Genomic DNA, 25722 nt, shown 5'->3' with positions numbered 1-25722 from the left:
TTTCCAGGGAGAATGAATCCTGAAGGTGGGCTCAACTGGTCAGGGGTCCTTCCTGGGATTGAGCTCATGCATGCCCCACAGTCTTTTATCAGAGTAGCAAGAGCTACGGAAGACGTTGTCCAAACCCCTCAGGGGCGGTCTTGAGCCTTGATTGGGGACAGGCTCCCTGATGTGCAATGGGAGGACAGTGTTGAAGGGCAGACACAGGAGGCCACATAATGTAGAATCCCATTGCCATGAAATGTGCAGAAGGGGTAAATCCAGAGAGAGAGAGAGCAGATTTGTGGTGGTCAAGCAGTGAGGATAGGGAAAATGGAAGGTAACTGCGTAAGGGTTTGGGGTGTGATTTGGCAGGAGACAGATGTGGTGGCTGCACGTGGTTGTGAATGTGCTGTATCACTGAGTATTCACTTTCATGTGGTTGATTTTATGTATATGAGTTTCACCGCAATTGGAAAAAAGAAAAACAAATGGAAAAAAGAAGAAAAAGAGCGACGGATAGAAAAAAAAACCAGTATTGGAAACTAAGAGAGGAAAAAGTGAAAAAAAGAAAGTAGGAATAAAACTAAAAATAAGAGAAAAAGACACGTTGGTGAAAGATTAGAGGGACCTCATTTCATCTGGTCCGTTGAATTTAGCTGGTTAACTATCAAACCATTCTGAACACCCACAAATTCAGCCTGAGATGTAAGAAAATATATCTGGAACTCTGGAAGTAGAAAAGTTCACTACTTTTTGCAAGGTAGGAGGTGTGGAGCTGTGAATCTGCAGGGAGATATTGGGGGGAAAAATGAAGTGGGGACGGAGCCTCCATAAGCCTGCTACTGGAAAGTGATGTAACACTGGAGTCCAAAATTGTAACCCTTAGAAATCTGCTCCAGTGATGGGCTCAGGGGATTAAAGGGCAGAACTCTAGGCGGGTCATTTTAGTCTCGAGATCCCAGAAGCCACAGAATGAACTGGGATGCCTGAACTGATAGAGTGCCTAAGCAGTGGAGCAGGGAAGCTGGTTATGGTCAGAGAGCCCAGGAGGGACCTCTCAGCTCCAGTCACCATAAACTGAGATCTGGGCTGGTAGGGAGACCGCTCTATACCTGAGTGCCTCAAAAGTACTGGAGTGTGGGGCCTGTTTGCCATCCCTGGGAGGGATGAAACCGCTGCACCCACAACTGGGCAACGGCTTGTAGTGTGGTGGTCACCCCAGAGAGGACAGTAAGGCGGCACCCAGCCATGGCCCAGGAGCAGTGGAACATGGTATGGTACGTGCAGGAGCCCACAACTGCTTGTGGTCCCAGGGCACACAAGGGGCAGTGATGCTTCCAGGAGGAGTATGCTGGGCACATACTGCAAGACTCTGGCAGAGTTTGGCACACGCAAAAGTGAAAACTGTGTGTTCTAGAGCATTTACTGAAGAGATGGGACCATGACCATTCTGCTCTGGGCCGGAGATCCGGTCATACCATTTTTATTCTGATCCCGTAAAGAGGTGTGGAAAGCCTTCAGGGAACAAAATCGACACAGAAGACCAGCTTACACTAAACCCAGCCCCCTGGCAAGGGGTGGGGCAACTGCACCCAGGCAAAGACACCTGAGAAGCAGCACAGCAGGCCCCTCCCCAAGAAGACAGCCTGGAAAAACAGGTAGACAATAATATATGGATCCCACAAGACTGTAAAACTCCAGCACCAGGGGAAAATAGTATATTCAGCTCCAGGTGTTTTCTCATGATTCATTTATCTTTCAGTCCAATATTTTCCATTCCTTTCTCTTTTTTTAACTTTTTCCCCATTTCACCCAGATTCTTTTTTTTTTTTTTAAAGATTTTTAAAATTTATTGGTCAGAGAGAGAGAGAGAGCACAAACAGAGGGAGAGGCAGGCAGAGGGAGAAGCAGGCTCCCTGCTGAGTGAGGAGCCCAATGCAGGGCTCAATCCAAGGACCATGGGATCATGACCTGAGCCAAAGGCAAATACTTAATCTGTTGAGCCACCCAGGCATCCCAGTTTCAACTACATTCTTATTTACCAAATTATGTTTTTATTTTTTTATTTTTTAAATTTATTTTTATTTTTAAAAATTTTTTATGTTATGTTAGTCACTATACAGTACATCATTAGTTTTTGATGTAGTGTTCCATGATTCATTGTTTGCGTATAACACCCAGTCAAATTATGTTTTTAAGTCACTTTTTAACTTATTTTTTACATCTACATTTTATAGATATATGCTTCATTTTAGTCCTTTTACCACTCTATTCAAATACGTATATATGTTTTGCTTTCTTTGCCATTTTGGGATGTAGTGTCTTCTAACACGCAGACCAAAATTCAATCAGGAACAAGTGGATCACCCCACTTTGTCCACCCTGCAAGATTATAGTCTCTCTCCACCCCCTCAATGTCTTTTTGTTTGGTTTGGTTTGCTTTTCTGCTGTGGTATCCGACTGCTTTGGATTTGTCTAGGGTGTATTTTGCCTGGGTTGTGGTTGATATTTTGGACCCTGCTCACTTGGTCACCCACCCTTCTGTGGGAAAAAATGACTAGAAGGGGGAATGCACAACAGAAGAAAGAGCCAGAGGCAATATCCTTTGCCACAGAGCTAATCGATATGGATATTAGTAAGATGTCAGACATGGGATTCAAGATAGGAAATACAAAGTTAAGAGCTAGGCTTGAAAAAAGCACAGATGACAACAAAGAATCTCTAAGGGCAGAGATAAGATCTAATCAGGCTGAACTTAAAAATGCTATGTATGAGATGCAGCCTAAATTGGATGCTCTAACAGCTAGGGTCAATGAGGCAGAAGAGACTAAGTGATCTAGACACAGGCTGATGGAAAGGAAGGAACTTGAGAAAAAGAGAGAAAGACAACTAATAGCCCATGAAGAAGCGCTTCAAGAATTTAATTATACATTGAAAAGGACCATTATCAGGATCACTGGGATCCAAGAGGGGGTGGAGAGAGAGGACTAGAAGGTATATTTCAGCAAATCATGGGTGATAACTTTCTGAATCTGGGGAAGGAAACAAGCATATATGTCCAAGAGGCAGGGAGGACATCTCCAAAAATCAATAAAAATAGACCATGACATATAATAGTGAAGCTTGAAAATCTTAGAGCCAAGGAAGCTAGGGAGAGGAGATTCCTTATATATGGAGGGAGGAACATCAGAATAACATCCGACCTGTCCACAGAAACCTGGCAGACCAGAAAGGGCTGGCAAGATATATTCAGGGTACTAAATAAGAAGAAAATGCAGCCAAGAATACTTCATTCAGAATAGAAGGAGATCTATCAAACTGATCGATTTGCGAATGTTGAACCACCCTTGCATCCCAGGGATGAATCCCACTTGGTCATGATGGATAATCCTTTTAATGTACTCTTGGATCCTATTAGCTAGAATCTTGTTGAGAATTTTGGCATCCATACTCATCATGGATATCGGTCTGTAATATTCCTTTTGATGGGCTCTTTGCCTGGGTTGGGGATCAAGGTAATACTGGCTTCATAGAATGAGTTTGGTAGTTATTCTTCTGTTTCTATTTTTTGAAACAGCTTCAGGAGAATAGGTATTATTATTTCTTTGAATGTTTGGTAGAATTCCCTGTAGAATCCGTCAGGCCCTGGACTCTTATTTGATCACTGCTTCAATGTCTTCATAATTAATCAGTCTGTTTAAATAATCAATTTCTTCTTTTTAGTCTTGGTAGTTAATAGGTTTCCAGGAAGGCATTCATTTCTTCCAGGCTGTTTAATTTATTGGCATATCATTGTTGATAATAGTTTCTAATGATCGTTGCTATTTCCTTGGTGTTGTTCGTGATCTCTCCCCTTTCATTCATAATTCTGTTAATTTGGGTCCTTTCTCTATTCTTTTGAATAAGTCTTGCCAGTGGCTTATCAATCTTATTTATTCTTTCAAAGAACAGCTTCTAGTTTTGTTGATCTGCTCTACTGTGCTCCTGGTTTCTAATTCATTGATCTTTGCTCTAATCTTGATCAACTGCTTTCTCGTGTGTGGGTTAGGCCTGTTCTCCTGTTGCAGCTCCAGCTTCTTAAGGTGAGAATATACAGACTGCATTTTAGACTGTTCTATTCCTTTGAGTGAGGCTTGGATGGCTATGTATTTCCCCCTTAGGGCTGCCTTTGCACTGTCCCATAGGTTTTGGACCGATGTGTTGTTCTCATTGTTTCCATAAATTGCTTAAGCTCTTCCTTAATTCCCTGGTTTATCCACTCATTCTTAAGCAGGATAGTTCATTGTTTCCAAGTGTTTGAGTTTCTTCCAAATTTTTCCTTGTGATTGAATTCCAGTTTCAAAGCATTGTGGTCTGAGTATATGCAGGGAATAATCTCAGTCTTTTGGTATCAGTTGCGACCTGTTTTGTGACCCAGTATATGGTCTATTCTGGAGAACATTCCACGTGCATTCGAAAAGAATGAGTATTCTGTTGTTTTAGGGTGTAGTGTTCTGTATATATCTGTGAGGTCCATCTGGTCCAGTATGTCATTCAAAGAACCATATGATCCTTTCAACTGATGGAGAAAAAGCATTTGACAAAATACAGTATCCTTTCCTGATTAAAACCCTTCAGAGTGTAGGGATAGAGGGTACATTCCTCAATTTCATAAAAACCATCAATGAAAAGCCTACAGCAAATATCATTCTCAATGGGGAAAAGCTGAAAGCCTTTCCCTTAAGATCAGGAACATGACAAGGATGCCCACTCTTGCCATTATTGTTCAACATAGTACTAGAAGTCCTTGAAACAGCAATCAGACTACAAAAAAGAATAAAAGGTATTCATATTGGCAAAGAAGAAGTCAAACTCTCTCTCTTCACAGATGACATGATACTTTATATGGAAAACCCAAAAGACTCCACCCCCAAATTACTAGAACTGAGAACAATTCAGTAATGTGGCAGGATACAAAATCAATGCTCAGAAATCAGTTGCATTTCTTTTTTTAAAATTTTTTTATTATGTTATGTTAGTCACCAGACAGTACATCATTACCAGTTGAATTTCTATACATGAACAATGAGACTGAAGAAAGAGAAATTAAGGAATCGATTCCACTTACAATAGCACCAAAAATCGTAAGATATCTCAGAATTAACTTAATCAGAGAGGTAAAGGATCTATATTCTAGAAACTACAGAACATTGATGAAAGACATTGAAGAAGACACAAACAGATGGAAAAACATTCCATGCTCATGGGTCAGAAGAATAAACATAGTTAATATGTCTACTAACCACAGCAATCTATACTTTCAATGCCATCCTCATCAAAATTAATGACATTTTTCAAAGAGGTGGAACAAACAATCCTAAAATTTGTGTGGAACCAGAAAAGACCCCGAATCACCAAGGAAATGTTCAAAAAGAAAAACAAAGCTGGGGGCATCACGTTGCCGGATTTCATGCTATACTACAAAGCTGTGATGACCAAGACAGCATGGTACTGGCACAAAAGCAGACACATGGATGGCTACATGCAAAAGAATGAAACTTGACCACTCTCTCACACCATACACAAAGATAAATTCCAAATGGATGAAAGACCTTGATGTGAGAGAGGAATGCATCAAAATCTTAGAGGAGAACATAGGCTGTAACCTCTTTGACATCCAACACAGCAACTTCTTTCATGGCACATCTCCAAGGGCAAGAGAAACAAAAGAAAAAATGAAGTTGTGGGACTTCATCAAGATAAAAAGTTTCTGCAAAACCAAGGAAACAGTCATCAAAACAAAGAGGCAACCCACAGAATTGGAGAAGATATTTGCAAATGAAAGTACAGATAAAAGGCTGGTATCCAAGATCTATAAAGGACTTCTCAAACTCAATACATGAGAAACAAATAATCAAATCAAAAGATGGGCAAAAGATATGAACAGACACTCTTCCAATGAAGACATACAAATGGCTAACAGACACATGAAAAAATGGTCAAAATCATTAGCTACCAGGGAAATTCAAATCAAAACCACATTGAGTTTTTCAGCTGGTCCCCTGAGTCGAGGTGGATAGGTACCAGACCATCCTGAACATCCATGGAATCAGCCTGAGACGCAGGAAGATACATCTGGATCTCTACAAATGAACATCTCCAGCGATGAGAATTGAGGTACGAAGTGGGGAGCTGTGAAGCTGCACACAGATATTGGAAGATAAACAGAAGGGGGAAGGAGCCGCCATGTTCGGGTGCCAGGAAGCGGTAGCCACCTGCACTGGGGAGCAGGCGGACTTGCAGACAGCACCCACGAGAGAGCAGACTGAGACCGTGAGCACTGGAACGCGCGCGCGAGACCAGTCTGAAAACCGGAGCTCTGGAGTATGCGAACCACACTGAAACAGAGCTCCGGAGCGCACGGCGGCGGCTGGCGGTGTTAGAAACACAAAGGACAGAGATGTGCGGGCCCTGGATGTGAGGGCTGGGATGCCGGCTGTGGGGTGCACATCCCGGGACGCTGTATGGTTTAGCAGCAACAACAGAAACAGAGTTAAAGTGGCCAGAGGGGCCCAGTGGAGAGGGTCTGCAATCTCTCTGTTCTGAGACAGAGGCTGAGATTCGGCTACTGCTGCTCTGACTCTCAGAAGAGGCACAGCAAACTGCCAGGGAAAGCTGCCAGAGAACAAAAGTCTGGAAATACCAGCTCACAGTGTGCCCATCCCCATCCCCCTTGCAGGGGACAGGGAGATTCTACCCAAACAGGGTTGCCTGAGTATCAGCGCGGTAGGCCCCTCCCCCAGAAGGCAGGCTGAAAAATCAAGAAGCCCACATCCCTAAGGTCCCTATCAAACAAGAGCACACTGTATGGGTCCTGGTCAATAATTTGGGCTCTGGACAACCCCGCAAACTCTCCTCATCAGAATGACGAGAGGGGGAAATCCCCCTCAGCAAAGAAAAGACAATGAGTCTGTGGCCTTTGCCACAGAACTAATGGATATGGATATAACCAAATTATCAGAAATGGAATTCAGATAACAATGGTCAAGATGATGTGTAGACTTGAAAAAAATATTAACGAAAATATTAACGAGAATATAGAATCTCTAAGGGCGGAAATGAAAGAGAATCTGGCAGAAATTAAAAATTCTATGAATCAAATGCAGTCAAAACTAGATGCTCTGATGACCAGAGTGAATGAGGCAGAAGAACGTATTGGTGAATTGGAGGATGGGTTAGTAGAAGAGAAAGCTAAATAGAAACTCAAAAAAATCCAATCTCAAGGATGTAAATTACAGGAGATTACTGACTCAATGGAACGTTCTAGTGTCAGAATCATCGACATCCCCGAGGGTGTGGAGAAAAACAGAAGTCTAGAAGAGATATTTGAACAAATTGTAGCTGAAAAACCTCCCTAATCTAGCAAAAGAAACAAGCATTCATGTCCAAGAGGCAGAGAGGACCCCTCCCAAACTCAACCACGACAAACCTATGCCACATCACATCATAGTGCAATTCGCAAATATTAGATCCAAGGATACAGTATTGAAAGTGGCCAGGGCAAAGAAATTTCTCACGTACCAACGCAAAGATATCAGGATTACGTCAGACCGGTCTACACAGACTTGGAATGAGAGAAAGGGTTAGGGGGGCATTTTTAAAGCTCTTTCAGAGAAAAACATGAAGCCAAGGATCCTTTATCCAGCAAGGCTGTCATTCAGAATTGATGGAGAGACAAAGACCTTCCAGAATCGCCAGTCATTAACCAATTTCATAATCATGAAACCAGCCCTACAGGAGATATTAAGGGGGGGGTTCTATAAAAATAAAAAGGCCCCAAGAGTGATACAGAACAGAAAGTCACAATCTATAGAAACAAAGACTTTACAGGCAACATGGCATCATTAAAATCATATCTCTCAATAATCAGTCTCAATGTAAATGGCCTAAATGCTCCCATAAACACCACAGGGTTGCAGATTGAATAAAAAGACATGACCCATCCATTTGCTGTCTACAAGAGACTCATTTTGAACCTAAAGATACATTCAGACTGAAAGTAAAGGGATGGAATACCATCTTTCATGCCAATGGACCTCAAAAGAAAGCTAGGGTAGCAATTCTCATATCAGACAGATTGGATTTTAAACTAAAGATTATAGTTAGAGATACAGAAGGGGACTATATTATTCTTAAAGGTTGTATCCAACAAGTGAATATGACAATTATAAATATATATGCCCCCAACAGGGAGCAGCAAGATACACAAGCCAACTCTTAAGCAGAATAAAGAGACATATAGATAAAAATATGTTAATAGTAGGGTACCTCAACACTCCACTATCAGCAATAGATAGATCGCCTAAGCAGAAAATCAACAAAGAAACAAGAGCTTGGAATGCTATACTAGACCAGATGGACCTCATAGATATATATAGAACACTACACCCCAGAACCAAAGAATACTCATTCTATTCTAATGCCCATGGAACATTATCAAGAATAGACCATGTTCTGGGTCACAAAACAGGTCTCAACTGATACCAAAAGACTGAAATAATTCCCTGCATATTCTCAGACCACAATGCTTTGAAATTGGAATTCAACCACAAGGAAAAATTTGGAAGAAACTCAAACACTTGGAGACTAAGAACCATCCTGCAAAGGAATGATTTGATAAATCAGGAAATCAAATATCAATGTAAACAACTTATAGAGACCAACAAGAATGAAAACACAATGGTCCAAAACGTATGGGACCCTGCAAAGGCAGTCCTAAGGGGAAAATACATAGCAATCCAAGCCTCACTCAAAAAAATAGAAAAATCTAAAATGCAGTTTTTATATTCTCACCTCAAGAAGCTGAAACAGCAACAGAGGAATAGGCTTAATCCATACACGAGAAAGCAGTTGACCAAGATTACAGCAGAGATCAATGAATTAGAAACCAGGAGCACAGTAGAGCAGATCAACAGAACTGGAAGCTGGTTCTTTGAAAGAATAAATAAAATTGACAAACCACTGGCTAGACTTATCCAAAAGAATAGAGAAAGGACCCAAATTAATAAAATTATGAATGAAAAGGGAGAGGTCACAACCAACACTGATGAAATTGGAAGGATTATTAGAAACTTTTATCAACAGCTTTATGCCAATAAATTAAGCAATCTGGAAGAGATGGAGGCCTTCCTGGAAATCTATAAACTACCAAGACTGAAACAGGAAGAAATTGCTTTTTTAAACAGACCATTTAATTATGAAGATATTGAAATGGTGATTTAAAACCTTCCAAAAACCAAAACGCCAGGGCCTGATGGATATCCCGGGGAATTCTACCAAATATTCAAAGAAGAAATAATACCTATTCTCCTAAAGCTATTTCAAAAAATAGAAACAGAAGGAAAGCTACCAAACTCATTCTATGAGGCCAATATTACCTTGATCCCCAAACCAGGCAAAGACCCCATCAAAAAGGAGAATTACAGACCGATTTCCCTAATGAATATGGACGCCAAAATCCTCAACAAGATCCTGGTTAATAGAATCCAACTGTACATTATAAGGATTATCCATCATGACCAAGTGGGATTCATCCCTGGGATGCAAGGGTGGTGCAACATTCGCAAATCTATCAGTGTCTTAGATTTTATCAAAAAACAAAAAAACAGAAATTATATGATTCTCTCAATAGATGCAGGAAAAGCATTTGACAAAATACAGCATCCTTTCCTGATTAAAACCCTTCAGAGTGTAGCGATAGAAGGGTACATTTTTTTAAGCTCATAAAAGCCATCTATGAAAAGCCTACAGCAAATATTATTCTTAATGGGGAAAAGTTGGAAGCCTTTCCCTTACGATCAGGAACATGACAAGGATGCCCACTCTCGCCACTATTATTCAACATAGTAGTTAGAAGTCCTTGCAACAGCAATCAGACAACAAAAAGGAATAAAAGGTATCCAAATCAGCAAAGAAGAAGTCAAACTGTCTCTCTTCACAGATGACATGATACTCTATATGGAAAACCCAAACGAATCCACTCCCAAACCATTAGAAGTTATAGAGCAATTCAGTAATGTGAGGGGATACAAAATCAATGCTCAGAAATCAGTTGCATTTCTAGACACGAACAATGAGACTGAAGAAAGAGAAATTAGGGAATCCATCCCATTTACAATAGTACCAAAAACCATACGTTACCTTGGAATTAACTTAACCAGAGACGTAAAGGATCTATATTCTAGAAAGTATAAATCACTCTTGAAAGACATTGAAGAAGACACAAAAAGATGGAAAAATATTCCATGCTCATGGATCGGAAGAATTATCATAGTTAAAATGTCCATGTTACCCAGAGCAATCTACACTTTCAATGCTATCCCGATCAAAATACCAATGACATTTTTCAAGGAACTGGAACAAATTGTCCTTAAATTTGTGTGGAACCAGAAAAGGCCCTGAATCGCCAAGGAATTGTTGAAAAGGAAAAACACAGCTGGGGGCATCACGATGCCGGATTTCAAGCTGTACTACAAAGCTGTGATCACAAAGACAGCATGGTACTGGCACAAAAACAGACACATAGACCAATGGAACAGAATAGAGAACCCAGAAATGGACCCTCGGCTCTTTGGGCAACTAATATTTGATAAAGCAGGAAAAAACATCCAGTGAAAAAAAGAAAGTCTCTTCAATAAATGGTGCTGGGAAAATTGGACAACAACATGCAAAAGAATGAAACTTGACCACTCTCTCACACCATACACAAAGATAAACTCCAATTGGATGAAAGACCTTGATGTGAGACAGGAATCCATCAAAATCCTAGAGGAGAGCATAAGCAGCAACCTCTACGACATCGGCCAAAGCAACCTTTTTCATGACACATCTCCAAAGGCAAGAGAAACAAAAGGTAAAATGAACTTGTGGGACTTCATCAAGATAAAAAGCTTCTGCACAGCCAAGGAAACAGTCAAAAAAACTAAGAGGCAGCCCACAGAATGGGAAAATATATTTGCAAATGATGCTACAGATAAAAGACTGGTATCCAAGATCTTCTCAAACTCAATACATGAGAAACAAATAAACAAATCATAAAATGGGCAGAAGATATGAACAGACACTTTTCCAATGAAGACATACAAATGGCTAACAGACACATGAAAAAATGTTCAAAATCATTAGCCATCAGGGAAATTCAAATCAAAACCACACTAAGATACCATTTTATGCCAGTTAGAATGGCAAAAATTAACAAGGCAGGAAACAGCAATTGCTGGAGAGGATGTGGAGAAAGGGGATCCCTCCTACATTGTTGGTGGGAATGCAGGTTGGTGCAGCCACTCTGGAAAACAGTGTGGAGGTCCCTTAAAAAGTTAAAAATTCAGCTACCCTATGACCCAGCCATTGCCCTACTGGGTATTTACCCCAAAGATACAGACGTAGTGAAGGGCCATATGCACCCCAATGTCATAGCAGCATTGTCCTCAATAGCTAAATCGTGGAAGGACTCGAGATGCCCTTCAACAGATGAATGGATTAAGAAGATGTGGTCCATATATACAATGGAATATTACTCAGCTATCAGAAAGAACGTGTTCTCAACATTTGCTGCAACATGGACGGCACTGGAGGAGATAATGCTAAGTGAAATAAGTCAAGCAGAGAAAGACAATTATCATATGATTTCTCTCATCTATGGAACATAAGAACTAGGAAGATCGGTAGGAGAAGAATGGGATAAAGAAAGGGGGGTAATCAGAAGGGGGAATGAAGTATGAGAGACTATGGACTCTGAGAAACAAACTGAGGTCTTCAGAGGGGAGGGGGGTGGGGGAATGGGATAGTCTGGTGATGGGTAGTAAGAAGGGCATGTATTGCATGGCGCAATACTGGGTGTTTTTTTTTTTTTAAAGATTTTATTTATTTATGTGACAGAGAGACAGCCAGCGAGAGAGGGAACACAGCAGGTGAGTGAGAGAGGAAGAAGCAGGCTCCCAGCAGAGGAGCCCGATGTGGGACTCGATCCCGGAACTCCGGGATCACGCCCTGAGCTGAAGGCAGACGCTTTAACGACTGCGCTACCCAGGTGCCCAATACTGGGTGTTATACGCAAACAGTGAATCATGAAATACTACATCAAAAGCTAATGATGTACTGTATGGTGACTAACATTACATAATAAAAAATTATTATAAAAACATAAAACATGGCTTTTGGGAAAAATAAATAAATAAAAATAAAATAAATAAATAAAATACCACTGGCATTTTTCAAAGAGCTGGAACAAATAATCCTAAAATTCATATGGAACCAGAAAAGACCCCGGATAGGCAAGGAAATATTGAAAAAGAGAAACAAAGCTGGGGGCATCACGTTGCCTGATTTCATGCAATATTACAAAGCTGTGATCACCAAGACACACCATACACAGAGATAAACTCTAAATGAATGAGAGACCTATAAGTTAGACAGGAATCAATCAAAATCCTAGAGGAGAACACAGGAAGCAACCTCTTTGACCTGGGCTGCAACAACTTCTTTCTAGGCATGTCTCCAAAGACCAGGGAAACAAAAGCGCAAATGAACTCTTGGCACTTCATCAAGACAAAAGCTTCTGCACAACAAAGGAAACAGTCAACAAAACTAAGAGGCAACCCAAGGAATGGGAGAAGATATTTGTAAATGACATTTCAGATAAAGGGCTAGTACCCAAGGTCTCTAAAGAACTTCTCAAACTCAACACTCAAAAAACAAATAATCAAGCCAAAAATGGGCAGAAGTCATGAACAGACACTTCCCCAAAGAAGATATCCAAATGGCTAACAGACACATGAAAAAATGTTCAAGATCACTAGCCATCAGGGAAATTCAAATCAAAACCACATTGAGATACCACCTTACACGAGATAGGATGGCAAAAATTGACAAGGTGGGAAACAACAAATGTTGGAGAGGCTGTGGAGAAAGGGGAACCCCTCTTACACTGTTGGTGGGAATGCAAGTTGGTACAGCCACTTTGGAAAACAGTGTGGAGGTTCCTCAACTCATTAAAAATAGAGCTACTCTATGATCCAGCAATTGCACTACTGAGTATTTACCCCAAAGATACAGATGTAGTGAAAAGAAGGGGGACATGCACCCCAATGTTCATAGCAGCCATGTCCATAATAGCCAAACTGTGGAAGGAGCCAAGATACCCTTCAACAGACGTTGGATAAAGAAGATGTGGTTCATATATACAATGGAATATTACTCAGCCATCAGAAAGGATGAATACCCACCATTTGCATCAACATGGATGGAACTGGAGGGGATTATGCTGAGTGAAATAAGTCAAGCAGAGAAAGACAATTATCATATGGTTTCCCTCATGTGTGGAACATAAGGAATAGTATAGAAGACATTAGGGGAAAGGAAGGAGAACTGAAGGGGGGGGAATCAGAGAAGGAGGTGGTGCCAGGGTGGCTCAGTCATTAAGCGTCTGCCTTTGGCTCAGGGCGTGATCCTGGAGTCCTGGGATTGAGCCCCACATTGGGCTCCTCTTCTGGGAACCTGCTTCTTCCTCTCCTACTCCCCCTGCTTGTGTTCCCTCTCCCACTGGCTGTCTCTCTCTCTGTCATATAAATAAATAAAATCTTAAAAAAAAAAAGAAGAGAGAAATCAGAGGAGACAAACGATGAGAGACTATGGACTCCAGGAAACAAACTGAGGGTTTCAGAGGGGAAGTGGGTGGGGGAATGGGCTAGCCTGGTAAAGGGTATTAAGGAGGGCATGTATTGCATGGAGCTCTGGGTGTTATATGCAAACAATGAATCATGAAACACTACATCAAAAGCTAATGATGTACTGTATGGTGACCATCAGATAAAAAAAACTAATGATGCATAGTTCTGGGAGAACTTCCCACCGGTTCTCCTCCATTCTTGTATCTTCTCCCTCCAGGGCTTTTGCTCCTCTGGTTTTCACTGACCACTGTGCCCCGTATCTTCTTCCACCCTCCTTGACTATGCAATCTCCTGGGTCTAGAAATCGAGAAGCTTCAAGTCAGAGGACAGAGCAGCAGCAGACTCCTGCTGCTGATTTAGAAAGTGCCAATAGCAAACTCTGCCCAGCTCCCAGGAAACCACCATTCTAGTCTCTGCCTCTGTAAGTTTGACTCTTTTAGATACTTCTTAGATGTGTAATCATGCAGTGTTTGTCCTTCCGGGGCTGGCTACCTTCACTTAGCATAACATCCTCCAGGTTCAGCCGCACAAATGGCAGGATTTCTTTCTTTCTCTTTCTTTCTTTCTTTCTTTCTTTCTTTCTTTCTTTCTTTCTTTCTTTCTTTCTTCTTTCTTTCTTTCTTTCTTTCTTTCTTTCTTTCTTTCTTTCTTTCTTTCTTTCTTTCTTTCTTTCTTTCTTTCTTTCTTTTTCTTCCTTCCTTCCTTCCTTCCTTCCTTCCTTCCTTCCTTCCTTCCTTCCTCCTTCCTTCCTTCCTTCCTTCCTTCCTTCCTTCCTTCCTTCCTTCCTTCCTTCCTTCCTTTCTTTCTTTCTTTCTTTCTTTCTTTCTTTCTTTCTTCTTTCTTTCTTTTTCTTTCTTTCTTTCTTTTTTTTAAGGCTGAGTAAAATTCTGTCACTTGTATATCCCACAGCCAAGCATCAGTTATGCATGAATTAGTTCTAGAGGTTTGCTGTAGTCTGCAAAGTACATACAGTGAACAATTCTACGTTATGCACTTAGAATTTTGCTAAGAGGGTGCACACTGAAGGACACAAACTTTTGGACCTGATGGACACATCTACTACCTTGATTGTGGTGATTGTTTTGAGAGTGTATGCCTTTGTCCAAGCTCATAAAATTGTACTTAAGTAAAAAAAATAAAAAATAAAATGAAAAAATAATTAATGATGAACTATATGGTGACTAACATTATATAATAATGATAAAGATAAACAAACAAACAAACAAACAATTTGGTAGAATTTCCCTGGGAAGCCATCTTGCCCTGGACCCTGTTTGTTGTGAGATTTTTGAATACTGATTCAATTTCTTTGCTGGTTATGGGTCTGTTCCAGTTTTCTATCTCTTCCTGTTTCCATTTTGGTGGCTTATTTGTTTCCAGGAAGGTATCCATTTCTTCAAGAATGCCTAATTTGTTGGCATAGAATTGTTCATAATGTTGTCTTGTAATTATTTGTATTTCTGCAGTGTTGGTTTCGATCTCTCCTCTTTCTTTTTTCCTTTTTTTAAAAATTTTATTTATTTATTTGACAGAGAGTGACAGCCAGCGAGAGAGGGAACACAAGCAGGGGGAGTGGGAGAGGAAGAAGCAGCCTCCCACCAGAGGAGCCTGATGTGGGACTCGATCCCAGAGCACCGGGATCACGCCCTGAGCCGAAGGCAGACGCTTAACGCCTGCACCACCCAGGCGCCCCCGATCTCTCCTCTTTCATTCATGATTTTATTTAAAAGGTTGTTTCTCTTTACTTTTTGAGACATCTGGCTAGGATCTTTTAAGAAAAAAAAATTTTCTAGGTTCACTAAATTTATTTTAAAAATCATAAAACGTTTCTTACAAAAGAGCATTACATTCTGCACACTGCTCTGAATAGATGTCAGGGACAAATGGACTATTGTTACTTTTCCTCCCTGTCCCACCCCCCAAAATGTTACAGTGACCACAAAGTAAAAAAAAAAATTTAAATTATGTTCATTTAGCCAAAATATAATACATCATTAGTTTTTGATATAGTGTTCACTAGGATCTTATCATTTTATTAATTCTTTCAGGACCCAGCTCCTAGTTTCATTGATTTGTTCTACTGTTTTATCAAACTTTATTCTTTCCCATTTTTCTGCTGGGTTTGGGTTTTATTTGCTGTTCTTTATCCAGCTGCTTTAGGTGTAGTGTTAGGTTGTATATTTTGGACTTTTATTGCTCCTTGAGGTAGGCCTGTATTGCTATATACTTTGTCTCATCCCAGAGGTTTTGAATTGCCATGTTTTCATTTTCATTTGCTTCTCTGACTGACATGGGAAGCCCTGCAATCTTTGTCTCAGCCTCCATATTATTCTGTACTGAATTACCATGGTGAGCATAGAGGAGACAAGTGACAAGGTAGACCAGATGTCCAGGCTGTTGTGAGTTGGGTGGGGGGGAAGGAGAGCAGGAGAAGGAGTAATGGGTAGGTAAGAGAGAGAAGACAAGAGGAGAAGAGGGGAAGTAGAGTAGGAAGGGAAGGAGGGGTGGAGGAGAAAAGGGCAGGGGAAGAGGACGGGAAGAAGGGAAGGGAGAGAGGGGGAGGTGGAATGAGGGAAAGGGGGAGGGGAGACGTTAGACAGGAATGGGGTGGTGGGAGAGAGGATGTGGGTATAGAGGGAGGAGGCTAAGGAGAGTTTGGGGAGGGGCGCCTGGGTGGCACAGTGGTTAAAGCGTCTGCCTTCGGCTCAGGGCGTGATCCCGGCGTACTGGGATCGAGTCCCACATCGGGCTCTTCCGCTATGAGCCTGTTTCTTCCTCTCCCACTCCCCCTGCTTGTGTTCCCTCTCTCGCTGGCTGTCTCTATCTCTGTCAAATAAATAAATAAAATCTTAAAAAAAAAAGGAGAGTTTGGGGAAGGAGAAGGTCAAATGGGTAGCAGAAAGGGAGGAGTGGAAAAGGGAAGACGAGGGGAAGGAGAGGGAAGAGGGGATGAGGAAGGCTGGCATTTACTGAGCAAATACTTCATGTCTGGCACTGGGCCCAATGCTTTGCAAATGCCCTCAAGTACATTTCAGAAAAGCACCTCACTGTGTGTAATGATATGGTGCTTTAGTCAGCTTGGGCTGTGTAACACGTACCATAGACTGGGAGGTTTAAGCAACACAGATTTATTGTGTCCCTGTCCTGTGGGCTGGAAGTCCCAGATCCAGTTGTGGGTTTGGGTGGTTCTTCCCGAGGTCTCTCTCTCTCTGGTGTGTACATACCATCTCCACCCCATGTCCTCATGTGGTCGTTCGCCTGTGTGTGTCTGTGCCTTAATCCCATCATCTGATAAGGACTCCAGTCATACGGGGTCAGGGCCCATTCTAGTGAACTCCTTTTACCTTAACCACTTCTCTAAAGACCCCATCTCCAAATACAGCCCATCTTGAGGTCCTGGGGGTTAGGGCTTCAACATGTGAATTTGAGGGTACATGATTCAGCCCGTAATACATTGTTAGTATTCCACAGGGAAGGAAAATGAAGATAAGACAGGATAATTCAGAAAGGTGCACCCTTGTATGGGCCTAGCTGGCATGGAGAATGGATATGTCTCCCCCAAATCTATGACAGGCTAGAGCAGAGAGTTCATGGGTCTTGTTGGAGGAGGGTCCTCATGCTCTCCGGTACCTGGCTCTGAGGAGAGCTCACAGCCTCTGGGGGCTGGCAATCTGAGTAGATGATGAGGGGGGTGGCGTCGTGTGTCCAGAGGCAGAAGAATGGCCTCAGGGGCTCTGAGAAGGAGAGTCCAGAGAATATGTAGATGAGGGATCCATTGTCCACATTGTAGAAGGAGACTGTGCCAGCATCACAGTCCAGGAGAATGCCCACCTGATGCAGGGGCTCTGGAGGGTGCAGGCGAACTCTTGGGAAGGCAAGGGCCCAGAACGTCTTCTTGTACAGCTCCAGGGCCCAGAGTCCATGCTGGGGGGCCTTGGGGATCCTTCCCTTCCGATCCAAGCTCTCCAGACAGACACCCACGTTCCAGGCCTTCCTATGCCCCACCTGCACTTCCCAATAATACCTCCCAGCAGAGAACTGCTCCCGGGCCAGCACACAGGGGTCCTGGTCAAATCTGCTGGGAACATCTGGCAGCTCCTGGTCAAAGAACAGCCGCCTCACACTCTTCCCATCCTCAGACAGAGCGAGTTTGGGGCTTGCGGTGTCAGGGCAGGGATGGGCTCACTGTGGGAAGAGGAGAGGGTTAGGCTTGGGGGTTTGTGTCCCCAACCTGCGCTCCTGCATGGAGTGGACTCTAGTGCCTCTGGGTTAGGTGAAACCGCAGCCTCCCTGGGAGTCCCTGTGGTCCCCCTGTTTTCTGCCCAGGGCCCTGTGCAAACAGGCCATCCCAGTGCAGCTGAGGCAGCTCCAGGTGGGAGCCGGGGTGGATTTCTAGCGATGAGGGGACATGGCTGGCACACTGTGAGGTCTGCTTGCCCTCTTGTGCTGTGTGTCTCAGCACGTGTGTGTGTGTGTGTGTGTGTGTGTGTGTGTGAGAGAGAGAGAGAGAGAGAGAGAGAGAGAGAGACAGACGACAGACAGAGACAGACAGACATAGGGACAGAGATAGAGACAAAGACAGAATAAGAAAAGGAAAGAGAGATAGAGGCATAGAGATGTAGGGAGAGAGATGGAGACAGGGAGAGGCAGAAAGAAATGGAGAGACAAAGGGAGAGAGATAGAGACAAAACAAAGGCAGAGAGAGACAGGGAGAGATAGAGACAGAGGGGCAGACAAGGAGAGACAGATAAACAGATGGAGGGAGAGAGAGATGGAGAAAGAAATGGAGAGACAGAGACAGGGAGAGATAAGGAGAGATAGACACAGACAGATAGATACAGGGAGGTAGAGAGAGGCAGAGAGACAGGCAGAGACAGAGAGAGATATAGAGAATGAGACAAGAAGAGACAGGCACAGATGACACAGGGAGAGAGCTAGAAAGAGAGACAGACAGAGACAGAGAGGACACACATGCTCTACTAACAAGGACCTTAGATTAATCCAAAACAACCCCCCCTAAAAAGCATTCTGCTTGATTCTCCACTCACCAGTTTCTTCCACAGCTGCATGGACAATAATTTTGAGGTTTTTCTTCCAGCTGTCTCCACAGAGGACACTTCTCATCATGTAGCATACTGGCCACTTTTTCTGGGTCATGTCCCATTCTTAACTCACTCTACTTCTCCCTACTGCATCGTATCTCTGGATTTCAGGGGTGAAGCTTCCCTTGGCCCTCCCACAACTTTCCACAGCTCTGCCTGGAGTCCTGCTCAAAGAGATCCTCAAATACCAGGTTCTCCAAGGATAGAATAATATTAAGTATATTAAGTGTAAATGGAGAACTTCCTCATTTACTTTCCTAATATTCAAGGCCAGATATATGCCATGGACCCCTAATTCCTATTTCCCATCCACATTTCTCCTGGGAGTTCCATACTTGTTTGTATATCTAGTGATTTATCTGATGTTCCAAGCTGGATGTCTGAAAACATCTCACTCTTGAGAGGTCTAAGATGATTTTCACTTCTTTGGCCTAAATCAGTCTTGTTTTGTCCCAAGACTTCTGTTAGTTGGAGACACCATGGGACCAGGAACAATTGCTACAAGGGTCACCTTGGGTTCTTCACTTTGCCTTGCCGATGCTGAACCCTGCTACTTGTGGCCCCAGGACCCATCTCAAGGCTGTTTCCTCTCCTCCATCAGTGCCTCTCCCCAGCTTAAACCCCCTCATTCATTCTGCACCGTGCTTCATGTAACATCCAGACCCCTACCTTGGCCTTCCAGGCTCTGCAGGTCTGGGCATCCAAAGCCTATTCACCCCATTGGATCCTCTTCCACAAGCCCAGCACACCACAGATGGCATTCTCCTTGCCGTGGTGGTGGGTCCACCCCTCCTCCTGGCAAGGCTGTGGTCCCACTAGGGTCACCTAGCCCTTCATTTAGATGATGCCATCCCAGCATCCCCAGGGCCCTGGACATCCTACATGAACGCTCTCTGGCCAACTTTATTATTGTATTCCAGTTCATTCCTAGAATATTTACTCTGATTTTTTCTAGTTTTGGTTAATGAAAAATCACTGACTGATGGCTTGCATCCCCACATAGAATCTGTGTGCCTTGAGGACAGGAGGAAGCCATTTCATTCACTAATAGATGGCTGGCTGCTGACACAGGAGGGGTCTGGTCACTATTTTATATGAATTAACGAGTTAATGAGTGATGATTGGCTTCTCTCTGTCGCCTTCTGAACCCTCGACAAGTGGCTGTGCTCAAACAGGTGTCCCCACTTTCCCTGATACCTCTCAGGTGCCTGGTTCATGGTCTGGAGTTATGGCCCTCCCAGTCCTAAGGGTTCCCTGTCCACGGCCAGACTCTCCTCTCTCCACCCCACACCTCCACCTAGATGGTGTCCCGGGGTAGAAAGTCCCTGGATCTGCACTCTCTGTGGTAACAGTGTCCTCCCACCCTGCCAGTGGCTGTGCCTCAGGAGAGCTGGCTGTCTTTCTGCCTAGGCTCTGAAAGTCTCTCTCTCTCCCCCAGGTAGTAAACAGGAGCTAAGTTCTCTCAGGGCAGCTGAAACTTGATGTTTAGAACCATGTGACTGTCATGAACCATTTAGCACAGCACTTAGGCACTCTGGAACAGAAAGGAACACACACACACACACACAAGTGCCTGTGCATGCATATGTGCACACACAAACACACACATGTGAACATAAGTGTACAACAACCACACACAACACAAACACACATGCACACATACACACACATGCAGGGGCAGAGGCTTCCAGCACCCAGCATGGCCCTCAGCATAGATGACCTTGTCCTCTGTCCAGCCTACAATGAAACGGAAGATGTGGAACTGTGGGATTGTGCTGATCCATGGGGCCAGATCTCAAGTTCTAGGAAACTAAGTCAAAAGAGGACTTAATGAGTTCTAGCTGTGACCCTGGAAAGCCTGAACAAATACAAGTTCTTTGGTGCCCAATAAAACAGTAATCTGGGTCATTTTCTTCTAGGGAAGGCTTTGGTGGAGCATATCCTGATAGCCCTGCCTCCCCACGTCTGTCATGGAGACTCTGGGCTGTGCTCCCAGACTGGAGCCTGATGGCTATGGCCAAGGACACAGCAGGCGGGGAGGGGGGGAGTGGGTGGGTGAATGCAACAATGCATATTGATGATGGTCCCTGCACCCACAATGAGACCCTGGCACGTGCCAGGCACACTGCTGCATTTCTCACTTGAGCAGTTTCAGGATGCTCTCATCATCCCCAACTGATAGACACTCCCGGGTTCAAGCTGAGAGCTGTCTGTCTCTGTGATGGAGACACTCCAGCTTTCCCGAAGTCACCCACTGAAGAGCAGCTGCACACCTCTCCCAGATAGAGGATTTCACTGAGCATATGGTAAGTGGGCAGTCCCTGAGCTACGTCCTAGGCAGGCCTCTCCCATCCATCCCGTGCTTGAGGGTGCACATAGGAGACTTCATGCAGGGCTCCACATCTGTGCCCTGGGTGGAAGGGACATATCTGTCCTGCCGGGACCTGCTTACCTTGGGAGTGCTGCTTCTCTGCTTCATAAAGTCCTCTTTCAGCTGCACCATATTCCTGTCTTTCTGACATTTCTGGAAGAGACAGGTGGCTCCAACTGTGGCAAGCCCTGCCACAGTTAGGATCAGAGGCAGCACTGTCCTCCATGCCATTGACGGGAAACTTCTGGACAATGGAGCTAAAAGAGAGCCAGAAAGGCAAGAATCTCAGGGAAGGAGAGCACCTGTGTTCTTAGGACACACACACGACAGGGTTTGTGGGTCAGGGGACATGATGCTTATAACTAACCTGAAATGACTCAGAAATACTTGTGTGTTTGGTTGGACAGCCCTGGACAGATGCACAGGAGAAATGGTAAGCAAATGGCAGAAGCCACTGGGTGGCTCTCCATAGCATACCGCATGCCATTCTTGCAAATTTTCCATAAGCTTGAGGTTGTTTGGAAATGAAAATTATGTGCAGAGTGAGACTTCGAAGCCCCCAAGGTGTCCTTCAGAAGGTGAAGGTATAAATAGGTTGTGGCCCATCCAGACAATGGAATATTGTTTAGCACTAATGTGAAAGGAGCTATTGGTGCAGCCACTGTGGAGAGCCGGGTGGATGTTCTTCAGAAATTTGAAAGTAGAACTACCACATGCTCTGTCAATCCCACTTCTGGGCATTTATCTAAAGAAAATATAATATTTAACTCAAAAGTTATAAGCACCTCTATGTTTATTGCAGTGTTATTTACAATAGTGAAGATATGGAAACAACCCATCTGTCCATTATGGGCAAATGGATAAAGAAAAAATATATTTATACAATACAATAGTATTCACCTATAAATGAAAGGAAATCATGCAATTTGCAACAACATGGATGGACCTTGTGGGCAATTTGCTAAGTGATGTGGGTCATCCAGGAAAAATACTGTATGATCTTATGTATGTTTGAAATCTAAAATGAAGCAAAACAAGAAAAAACCCCAAACTCCCAGAAAACCAGAAATCCCAGCTCATAGATGCAGAGAAGAGATTGGTCATTTCCAGAGAAGAGAAATGGGGGTGGGTGTAATGGAGGATAAGGGGCAAAAGGTATGAATTTCCAATTATGAAATAAAGAAGTTCTGGGGAGGTGATAAACAGCAGGGCAACTGTAGTTAATGGTGGTGTGTTGTATCCTTGGAAAGTGTAAGAGAGTACATCATAAAAGTTCTCATCACAAGAAAAATATTTTGTCACCGTGCAAGGTATTGGATATTAGCTACCTATTGTCCAGGGTGTTCAGAGCTTTTGTGGCCTGAACAGAACAGAACACTCACGGGGAAGGTGATGGTTGACCATCTTCTTCTTCCGGAGGAGGGGGCTGGAGATGGAGCAGAAGAGGCCCCACACCTCCTTGTCCTGGATGGTCACATTGGACACCACTGCGAAGAGGCCTGTTGTTGGCGAGGCTGAGAGGCGGGTCATAGAAGGTAGGGCCTGTCCCCTGAAGTCTCTCCATCGTACCTGGGGCTCTGGGTACCAGCCCTCCGAGGTGCACTGTGCCCAGAAACCTTCACCCTGCATGGCTCTCACTTGGATTCTGGGCTTCAAGCCCAGCCCTGTGGGAAGAGACGCCCATCCCAGTCTCCATAACCACCAGGGCTTCCATCAGAAAAGTACAGATCCTGAGAATTCCAGCAGGGATTAGAGATTTTTCACTTACTACTGACTACTTACTCTGTGTAATGTTTATATGCCATATATTACCCTTGTTCCCAGAAAGCACAGGAAAAACAGAAAAGGCCCAGGAAGATCGAAAATCTTTCCTATACTGCACAATTAGTTTCTTTTCCTCCCTGTGTCTCTGTCTCTCTTTCTGCTTCTGTCCTTCCCTCTCTACCTCTGCTCCCCTCTTTGCGGATTGGCTCAGGAAAGGGAGAGAAGCAAACTTAGAAAACAAAGTCCAGTGTCCTGAACTGCGTTTCCTAAGAATCACTGCCCCTGGCGAAAATGTTACTGCATTTGTGGGAGGTGCTCAGGCTTGGGCCATAATGGGATGATCTGCACTGGGCTTCAGCTTTGGGGAGAAGCTCTGGGGGAGACCATGAGCCCCAGCAGCTTGCCCTTACCTGCCACTGTCAGCAACAGCCTGGCCTCTGCGGACACGGTGCCATCTTTGAAGTTGCAGTGGAAGGTCCCGTTATCAAAAACTGTGACATTGTGTATCTTCACTGTGGCTTTTCCCTGGTCCAGCCTAGCACTCAGGAAGGTGGTCCTTCCCTGGTACTCCCTCATCTGTTCTTCCTTCAGGTCTGTCCCATTCTTGTGCAGGTGCACGACTTGAGATGGCTGGTCCCTGTACCACCGAAGCTCCATGTCCTTGGCACTGATATTCAGGGACAGATGACATGGTAGCTCCACATTCTCCCCCAGCACAGCCAGAATGGTTTTGCCAGGCCCACAGACAGAGAAATCAGCTTTCCCTTAGGAGATCAGATCGGAAAGCCATGGTTAGGCTGGGTGTGAGGAGACAAGGGGCCCTCTCGCCCAGACCCAGTTTCTCCTGGAAAGGACTGCTTGGATCCTTGGCTGATGGCTGGTGTTGGAAGGTGCCAGCTCAGCCCCCTCTGGCATTCCTCTCCATACAGGGGGCATCCTCCTAGCATGGGGTGGGGGGAGCTCTCCTACCTTTTGCAGGGACACTGCAGGACAGGAGCTGCAGGATAATGAAGACAGTGGAGCAGCTGGGTGGAAAGATGACTGGATCATGTGCATTTGCCATCCCTGCTGGGCACAGACATCAGAGGCTGAGTTAATTTCTGTCTCTTTCTCTGTCTGTCCCTCTTTCGTATGCTCTGTCTTTCTGTTTGGTGGGAGGTAAGACACCACTGGGAGGCTAATGGCAATGAAGAAAACATGGCCAGGGGAGGGAAAGGTCAGTCCTCATTATCTTGACCCCTCTGGCTCCCACACAAGTTATTCGTCCTGGAGCTGGAGAGACAGCAGCTGTCTCCACCTGGTGCTGTGTCCATCTACTCTTGGATATCATTTCTGTTATCCTCATCTGTCCACAGAATGACTCAGACACATCTTCCAGCGAGTGGACTCCATCTCATCACGTACTGGTGTAAGAGTACTCCCTGATCCTGGCTCTGTTCTATCATGAGCACAGAGAACGCTGGGGGAGGGGAATGAGCCCTAGGGCTCCTTCGCTGTCGTGGCCTGAAGCTAAGACACACCTAAGCTTTACTGTTTATGGTGAATTCAGTTTCAAGGACACATGTTCTGAGATTCATCTGCCACGTTCACCCAGCAGAGCCTTGCAGGTGTGGTGTTTACGTAAAGTACAAGGAAGAATGTTGGCAGATGCTCTCATGCTCCTCAATGCTTGCTTTCCTTTGGTGAAAGCCCGTGGGGTCTCCCTGTCACTCAAGAATAGGGACAGGGGCGCCTGGGTGGCTCAGTCGTTAAGCGTCTGACTTGGCTCAGGGCCTGATCCTGGTGTTCTGGGATCGAGCCCCACATCGGGCTCTTCCGCTGGGAGCCTGCTTCTTCCTCTCCCACTCCCCCTGCTTGTGTTCCCTCTCTCACTGGCTGTCTCTCTCTCTGTCGAATGAATAAATAAAATCTTAAAAAAAAAAAAAAAAGAATAGGGACAGAGTGTGTGTAGAAAGTAAAGACATACACGAGAGCCCTTAAAGTAGGAAACACTCACCTGGCCCAAGTCCAGCTGTAGCCTTCCCAGGAAGCTTCTGGGAGTCTTGAGGGGGTCAGTTAGTTCTCTATAAGTCCCAGGTGGGGCATAAAACAGGTTTTCAGGCTGTGTTTGGATAGAGGAGCAGCGGAGTTTCCTGGTTTCTGTACAGTCCTCCTATTATTGTAAAAATACCAACTGCTCCTATTTTGTAGTTGCACCAAGAATAACAAATATACAAAACTAAGCACTTCCTGCTGGGTGTGGTCAACAGAAGTGAGCACACTGACTGTGAGGAACAAGACCCTGGTAGCAAGAGATAAGGGGAGAGAGGGGACCAAGCAAGGTGGTCCATGGAGCCCTGGGCGGGAGATACAGCTCTTGAGTGCTGGGATCTAGGCCAAGGGCAGAAGCTGGGGGATTCAGATAAAGTTGCTCCCTTATCAAAACACCTCCAGTCCTTGACTGGGCTATTTTCTTTGGGAAAGTTTCTCCCTTATCAAAACACCTCCAGTCCTTGACTGGGCTATTTTCTTTGGGAAAGTTTCTCATGATCAGGTTGAAGTTGGCCAATTTCTGGCACTTCCCCTGGAGACTCCTATGGAGGAACTCAGGCAACCTCTGCCTTCCTCTCTGTGGCCATGGCAGTCTGTCTTCACTGGGGACTGACTTGGGCCAGGTCCAGAGCACTCACCTCATGTACCCCTTCCCTGAGTAAGACACTTGACTAAACCATGCCTGTGTTTCCCTCTTGTTGACTCACAAGTCTAGACATTTTCTGGGAGAGTTTCCCTATACAGAGGTATAGAGAAAGCTGCACGG

At 44.2% G+C, this 25722-nt stretch overlaps 1 protein-coding gene across 1 annotated transcript; it reads right to left on the bottom strand.

Moving 5' to 3' along the window:
* Window positions 1-15473: 15473 nt before the first annotated feature.
* Window positions 15474-25185, bottom strand: LOC123796489 (putative butyrophilin-like protein 10). Its single transcript, XM_087862425.1, has 7 exons — window positions 24922-25185; window positions 23895-23990; window positions 23336-23689; window positions 22544-22825; window positions 21311-21418; window positions 20495-20527; window positions 15474-17869 (listed from the first exon to the last, which is right to left on the bottom strand). Exons 2-7 carry the CDS (start codon window positions 23986-23988, stop codon window positions 17277-17279), a joined length of 1464 nt encoding a protein of 487 aa, XP_087718551.1. The 5' UTR covers window positions 23989-23990; window positions 24922-25185; the 3' UTR covers window positions 15474-17276.
* Window positions 25186-25722: the final 537 nt, after the last annotated feature.

This window comes from Ursus americanus, chromosome 5 (genome assembly GCF_024610735.1).
Source record: "Ursus americanus isolate L20-20 chromosome 5, mUrsAme1.1.p, whole genome shotgun sequence".
In the NCBI taxonomy this organism is placed as follows: Eukaryota; Metazoa; Chordata; class Mammalia; order Carnivora; family Ursidae; genus Ursus; species Ursus americanus.
Note: the sequence above shows the minus strand (reverse complement) of the source record. Positions and strands in the feature narration are given on the sequence as shown.